The sequence below is a fragment of the Alligator sinensis genome, unplaced genomic scaffold (genome assembly GCF_000455745.1).
Source record: "Alligator sinensis unplaced genomic scaffold, ASM45574v1 scaffold1176_1, whole genome shotgun sequence".
Lineage (NCBI taxonomy): Eukaryota > Metazoa > Chordata > Crocodylia > Alligatoridae > Alligator > Alligator sinensis.
Window position 1 is genome coordinate 434,935 of NW_005842590.1, and position 8,072 is coordinate 443,006.

General features: G+C 41.3%; 1 protein-coding gene across 1 annotated transcript in view; it reads left to right on the forward strand.

Annotated features, from left to right (window-relative positions):
- Nucleotides 1-8,072, forward strand: part of LOC102384375 (von Willebrand factor D and EGF domain-containing protein-like) — a 328,357-nt gene that overhangs the window by 269,924 nt on the left and 50,361 nt on the right. The window contains exons 22-24 of the mRNA XM_025214561.1: nt 2,825-2,920; nt 3,748-3,843; nt 6,092-6,187. Of these exons, the coding sequence (XP_025070346.1) occupies nt 2,825-2,920; nt 3,748-3,843; nt 6,092-6,187 (288 nt within the window). The remainder of the gene's footprint in view (nt 1-2,824; nt 2,921-3,747; nt 3,844-6,091; nt 6,188-8,072) is intronic.

Below are 8,072 nucleotides of genomic sequence, written 5' to 3' on the forward strand. Positions count from 1 at the left end.
TCTTTCCCTCGCTCCTTCTGTTTCTCTCTCTCTCTCTGAAGCTACAATGTTCAGTTCTCAACCTCTGCTTTTCACCAGCAGCCAAATTGCTTTCACACATTTTAATATTAAAATGTCACAATACGTGTAAAATGTTTTGCCATCAGAAACATGTTATTTTTTTAACAATTCAGATACATCTTAAAATGTGGAAAGGACAGGAGAACAGAAGCCTGCTGAAGCAGACATGTTTCCTTCATGTATTGCTGACAAAATACCTAGTGAAAGATGGAAGAATGCAACCGAATGCCACGCAGATGTTACACTTAGACTGACCTAATTAGGATTAGCTCAATCTAAGTGCTGATCTGAACAGACATTTGGGGAGATTAGATGGGGCAAAAAATGGCTAGCCCGATCTAATTTTGTTCACTAGGAGGTGTACTAAATTTGATCAGGTAAGGCTTAGCCCAAGCTCATGAATGTTTGTACCTGTTTGGAGCAAAACCCTGGGGCTGGGAAAGCCCAGCCACTTACCCCAGTTCTGGGGCTGTGCTTCTTCTATACCCCCCACCCTCATTAGGCTATTTTTGGCTTCCCGACCTCACCAGCTCTGGATGGTCAGTACCCCCTGTCAGCTCCTGCTCAATTCCACCAATCCCCCACCCCAGGACCCACCAACCCCTTTCTCCCACCCTGCTAACTTAGATTGGGTTCCTGGCTTGGCTCCAGGCACAAGCAGCTATCTGCACAAGTAGGACTCTATCTACAATCATGGAACTTAAAATAAGATGAGTGATTTTATATCAGGTCTGGGAACATCTGCACATACTCTTAGCTTAAACTGCATGCCACAGCACTTGGTCTCATGAGTTTTATGCAACCATCTTAATTAACGAAATAAAGCACCTTGGCATAGCCTTTAAAAATCATGAGGCATTTCAGCCTCTTTATAACTGTATACATAGAAAATCTCACTGGTCATTTCTGGTTAATAAGGCCAATCTTGCTTGCAAATATTAGTCCCACATGGTAATCTTTTAAAAGTGTGAAGTGGAAAAAACCCTGTCAGTGTACCTATTTCCAAAGTAACAAGACTACTGTGACTGAGTAATATGCCAGACAATTTATATTAGGTGAGATTTAAACATATAATTTCCTCTTTTGCTTTGTATTTTGTGGGCAAGCATTAAGTAACTGAGTGAGCTTTGGAGAAGGCTCTTGCATTCAAGATATCGGTTGCAATAGTCATTGTATAAATATAAAACATGGAAGCAATATTAAATTTCATTTTCTCTCTTCCACCATTCATTTTACTGAGTATACATTATAGCAGGTTTACTATAGCTATAGCATGAAAACCTAAAAGTATTTTGAACCACCTTCAGTTTCTCTAATAACTACTATAGGTAAATAAATAAGAAGATAAAGTTTGTGAAAGTTTTATGCATCTAAGTTATATTGAACTTATATAAAATCTCAGCAGCAGTCCAATGACTGTTTTTTGACGGTTGAATTGTTAGAAGTACTAGATATTGAGAAATGTGAAAATAGAAAGAATATGTGCATATGTTTGCACCACTGAAAATAGCAGCAGTGCGCTTTTGAACTAAAACACATCAAGGGTGTTTTAGTTCAAAAGTGCACCACTGCCATTTTCTCAGTGCTGACACACATTTTGCCATTTATACAAATGCATGTGGCACAGCACCAGGTGCAACAGTTTGTATGCGGAGCAGACTCGATTAATTGAGTCTGCTGTAATGCATCAGATCTCTGGCACATCAGAGCAACCAAATGTATGTGTATAATGCCCTTAGGTTGCAAGCTGTGACTGCAGCATTGTTTCCTTAACCATGTCCGATGATCACAAGAAAACACCACACCAACAAAACAACATACTCCTTAAAAAATAAACTTATTTCCCTCATCCTGTTGGGAACTTTGTTAGGGGGGGGGGTGTTAAATAAAGAGATTTTATAGTTTTGTAGAATGCACACAAGAATCACGGTTGCCTCCGTTCACAAGCTGAACCTTCAAAGTTTGCCAGATACGTGTGCATCAACTGGCTAGAAAGACCTTACTTTCAAAGAGAAACCTGGAGGCTTAAGCAAATGATATATTTCTGAGGTTTCAGTACTTCCTGATTTTCTCTCTCAGGTCTATGCAATATGCTTACTTGTTTTCTTTCTTCTCTCAAAGACATTAAATTGTACACTGCAACACCTAATTATTTAGGGAAATCATCCCCTATCGCTTTGTTGCTTTGTCTGCAGACCCCCGACTGCTGAATAAAAATTCTTACTGCTGCTTAAAATGAAGTCATTTTGCCACAAAATTTCCCTGAAAAGCCACTGGAATCAGAGGAAGTAACTGTTACATCTTTGGTTTAGTATAACTTCTTCTGACACCGCGCAATTGTTTTTGAGAATTCACCAGACAAGTTTGCCAAGGAAGAAAAAAGGCAAATTATCTTCTCTTATTACTTGCACAAGCACTCATTTCATTCTTAGTCTGCTCAGGCTACTGAAAAATAGCTACTTCAAAATGTACACACTCAGAAGCTTAACATGGGCATTAATATGCCACAGTCACTCCCATCCTAATATTTTATCACTTTTGCACAGTTATTCCTAAATTATTAATGTTACCTATTTTTTTTCCATGTAGCATTATTCTTGGCATCTACAACAGGGAGGATTAATTATAAGTAACAATAAAAGGGATATGAGAAATAGTAGCAAGTTCTGGGCTCATAACTGCATAGAACTGTGTTTAATCAAGTATATGATATTGAAGTTGTGTTCCTTTTCTCATGCCTCTGCTTATTTGTGCCTTTGTATAGTGTTGTGTGATCCACCTTGTGATCATGGAGGAACGTGTGTGGCTGAAAATACCTGTTCTTGTGGTTATGGATTTGTTGGTCCAAGATGCGAAATAAGTATGTACACATTTATTTAGTGGTTTTGCCCTTTTCATGCCTAAATTTGGAGAAAAAGATATGACACGAGAAGTGCTTTTGTTTGTCTGCATTTTGCCTCAAAATTCCAATTGAATACAGTAGGGAAATCAAAGTATAATATATTTAGAGCATTACAGTGGCTGAAACATCTCTCAGGATATATTTTCCAACGGCACATTTGTATTATGTAAAAATATTCACATCCATATGAACATTTGCTACATAAAAGCACCTCTGGTAAAGAAAAAATATTTACGATAATGTTTGTGAAATTCAAGGTTGTGCAAGTGAATGCAGTAATACTAATTCTGAAAATACAAAAAGGCAACCATAGCTATTAAGATTCATGTTACTGTGCACTACAAGCTACAAAACTGGTTCAGTAAATAGAACATCTGAAAAAAAAATCAGCCTTCAAACCCCTCCATATTACTTGAATGGCAAAACATATATTATAGTTTCATTACTGCAGTCCTTCTGATTTAAATATCAGGTTGTCCTTGACAGGAAAATAATTTTAGTTCTGCACAGAAGTAGCTTAAATATTTAAGCTAAGAATTTTAGATGCAAGGCTTTGTCAAAAATGTGAATGGTGAACTTAAAAAAAAAAAGACCCCCCCCCCCCCAAGGGAATAGACATTCAGGTCTCTGTTTTACTTATTAAAATCCAGAGTAATGCTGTTATTTTACTAGTTGCTACTGGATTTGTGTCATGATATTGATAGGAGAATCTGGCCCAAACCTTTTGCAGATTAAGATTTTATTTTATTTTATTTTTTAAGTGCAATGTATTGCTTATTTTGCAGTGGTGTGTAACAGGCACTGTCACAATGGTGGAAAGTGTGTGTCACCAGATGAGTGCAAGTGCAAAAATGGATGGAGTAGCCCCTCTTGTGAAACAGGTAAACATTTGGAAAGCATCCATCTTTCCTACATTCATTTCCCTGCCTGAAATCCACATGATTTATACATCCTGATGTTTGTCCTGGAATTACTCAAAAAAATTAAAATGGAAAAAAGAACTGAGAACTAATAATGGACAAATCTCAAAAGGTTCAAAATTTGGGTTTAGTGGACAACTGATCCAATCCTCAGGTTCATATAACAGACCTGGAAATCTCAGAAGCAGACAATTCCTATTGGGTTTTAAGCATTTCTGATTCTAGTATTTATCCTGCAGCTGGAGAAAATGAAAAGAAAAAGAAGCTCTGAGAATTTTCTAAACCCCAGGGAAAGGAAACAGTTCAATGTCTTTCCTTAAAAAAGGAAAATTGAATTTTACCATTATTTCAATTTAATATGTTCATATTAGGCAAAATCTATTATACAGTAGAGTTAAAACTAGACAAAATTATGTATGCTCTACATAAAACTGCTATTTTCTTCTAGGAAATTAGAGCGGGTTGGGTTTTTTTTTGTTGTTTCTTTTAATGAGAACAATTGTATATGTACAGAATATGGTTTTGGTTTGATTTGTTGTTTGGTTTCATTTTTTTTTTAACTATGTCAATACAAAAACAATGTTGCTCTTTTTCAGTGCTCTTCCCCCGGGTTCATGAAATAGTGATCAGCAATACTTTCTACATAGCAAAACCACCACTGTCACAAATTGGCAATTTTGTTGCATTCATTCTCAACTGAGGATGCAGACAGAAGTGCAGCTTCCCACTGTAACTGAGAATGACCAAGCAGAAGTTCACTATTGGTTCCAGGGGGGAAGGGAGTCTAGCTGCTGGCTGGGAGTCTGCAGCTGGTTTCCCCTAGCAATGGCCCCTCCTCTCTCCCAACCTGTCACGGTTTCTAAACGGGAGGTGGGGGAGGGAGCAGAGGGAGCTCATTCTAGGGGTTCCTTAGCCAGCACTGGAGGGTGAGGTGGGTGAATTGGAGCCCCCCCCGCCTCCTGGGGGGGCTCCAATTCGCCCACCCACACTCCAGCACGGGCTGAAAAAGTCCCAAACTGAATTCCCTCTGCTCCCTTTTCCCCCTCCCATTCTGAAAACAGCTTGAGACTGGTTGGCAGCACAGACAGAAGCTGCAAAAGATGCTACATTTTTAAATGTCTTCATCTGAACCCTCATGCAACGAAGGTTCAGATTTTTACCCGGTCAACCATTTTTAAGTGGTCTGCAACTGTGCACTTGTGTTTGGTCACAGCTATAGACTCCTTTTTTTGGCCAGATTGGGCAGAAATTGTCACTTCTGTCTGTGCCCTAAGAAGCAGAATATCAATGAATTATCCTTCAGCTGTAGATGTACTGCTACTATTCCTGTATTTTCCCACCAGAAGAAGTGGCTTCTAAGTGTGAAAGAGGATATCCAAGTGAGTCAGGTGGAAGGATGTCCACTTTGTGAATCCCATAAGAGTTAGACAAATACCAAACATGTCAGCATTGTCAGGAGTTTGCTGGTTGTAATCTTATGCAGTAGCAAAGACTTGGGTACCTAAAGATATTACCAGCAGAAGAGTAGGGTAGGCACTGAGGAAGTTTAGGCCTTCTGATGTTAGCTTTCCCATGAATTTAATGAGGGCTTTAATAATGTACAAAATACAATTCAATTTTACAGGTGATTATTACATCATCTGTAAAATCATCATTTGGATGAAAGGATTAATCAAGTCTGCTGGAGTGTGGTAATTACTGCACTCTAGCAGACTCCAGTGTCATGTGCATCAGCATCCCTGCACTGAAAAACAGTGGTGGGGGTGCTTTAACTAAAGCTTGTTCAATGAGCTTTAGTTAAAGTGCCCCCATTGCCATTTTTCAGCACAGGGACACTGATGCACGTGAGGCTCCAAGCACTTTAATAAGAACGGCTCTCAGAGCCACTCTAATTAAAGAACACCTCACCCCCCAGCCCCCCGCCATTCCAGAGCATGTCTATAAATGCCCATAGTGTCAAAAACATTCTGCCTTACTGTAATGTTTCTAAATTCTTTGCAACAATTGCAGAATTGCTCTATATTTTTTCTCTAGTCAAAAAACAAATGAAAACTAAGAGCTGGCATTTTCCAAGGGATGCCTTGAGTCTAAAAAGTGGGAAAACCACTGCTCTAATTCAGTAAAATGAATCACTCTTCTATATATGCAGATATGAAGAGAGAACCATCATCTAATTGATTTAACTCTATTTTTCTCTGCTTGTTTACAGCAGTGTGTATTCCTGTTTGCCTAAATGGAGGCAGCTGTGTACGTCCAAATATGTGCGTTTGTCCTTCTGGTTTCTATGGTCCCCAGTGCCAAACGGGTAAGAAAGCTCTATACATTGTTCTATACATTCTATACACTGATAAGGAATCCAGACTTTAATGTGTAGGGTAAAGAATTAAGTCTGAAATTTTAAAATATCTCTACTTTTTGGTGGCTTGTATTTGCATGCTTAGCAAGTTTATGGATGACACCAAGCTGGGTAGAGTAGCAGATACACTAAAGAGTAGGGGTAGAATCCAGAATGACCTGGATAGGCTGGATAAACTGTCCCTAATCCATCAGATGAAATTTAACAAGGACAAGTGCAAGGTCCTGCAGTTGGGACAGAATAATTGCATGCACAAATTCAGACTGGGGAATAATTAGCTAGGCTGCAGTACTGCAGAGAAGGACCTGGGAGTTTAAAATGGACCATAAGATGCATGGGTGACTGCTGCTACCTTAGTCAGGGGGAGCACGTGTCCCCTCATTGACCAGTCAGTGACCATGGAGGAGGGGGTGCCCTCATGGTCAAATGCGCCAACCAGGAAGCAGTCGCAGTGCTCCCAGAAGTGGCCGCAGCATCACCACTGATGAGATGAATAATTGCCAACAATGCCCTTGTTGCAAAAAGAGACAACAGGTTTGGAAAATTAAGGAAAAGTGATTCTTCTACTCTATTCAGCACTGGTGAAGCCTCAGCTAGAGTACTGTTTCCAGTTTGGGGTCTCACACATCAAGAAAGGTGTGGAAAGACTGGAAGGAGTCTAGCAGAGAGTGACAAAAACAATGAGACCTGAGAAAAATGGTTTATGAGGAAAGACTAAAAGAGCTAGGATTACTTAGCTTGGAGAAGAAAACACTGATAACAGTCTTCAAATACAGGAAGAGTAGTTACAGAGAAGATAAAAATGAAGTCATAAATAATTTCCTACTGATAAATTTAACTTTAAAATATAGCTCTTCTCTGAAAAACATGTTCATGTTCTGATCTTACTCTCAGGTGTGCACTACTTATATTACAGATGGTCAAAATGTATCATCAAAATGATGATATCAACAGGGATCTGGGTTTCTGTTTTCCATGGAAAAATGGAGGAAACCACATATTTCCCCCTTTACCAGAGAAAAACATGGATTTCTCATTTTCCTGGAGTAACCCACACATTTTGTACTTTTGCAAAGAGCTCTCTGCAGGCTGGCAGAGTTCCAGCCTTCAAGAGACTGGGAGGGAGCAGGAGGAGGGCAGTATATGCACACGGCTGCCAGGCAGCCTGGAGAGCAGCTCCTGCAGGGAAGTGGGATGGGGGAGATTGAGGCCTCTACAGTGAGGGAGGGAGGGAGTTGAGCAGGGCTGGGGCTGCTGTCCAACTAGGCAGTGCCTGGGCATGGGTCCTGGGACCTGGGACCTGGGGCCACAATGCGCAGCTGCAGAGCCTGTGAGGAGCAGGACAGGGTGCAGGCAGCTCATCTAGAGGTGTGGGGGGGGCTGATTCTCCACCACTGCACACACTCCCAAAGAGACCTGTGTGTGGGGTGGGGTTGCACTGCCCACTGTGGGCTCGGGCTCCTGTCCTGCTGACCTTTCCCAGGGCCTTCACAACCCAGTGGGTGCAACCTGGTGCTGCAGGGAACAGTGGGGCCATGCAGGGATCTCATTGCCACTGCAAGCTCCATGCTGCCTTGGCGACATATCCCCTGCACGCGCAGCAGCAGCGAAGGGCAAAACTCCACACAGCCACCTCTGCTGCTGCCACATGCACAGGGGACATGTCACCAGGACAGCATGGAGCTCACAGCCCATGTGGCCCTGCTGTTCTCTGCAGCACCAGGTCACACCTGCTGAGCCTTGGGGGCCTTGGAGGAGGGCAGCAAGGAGGGAGCCTGAGACCACAGTGGGCAGGCACCGGGGGGAGCTGGACTCCATACTCTGCTTGGCTGCA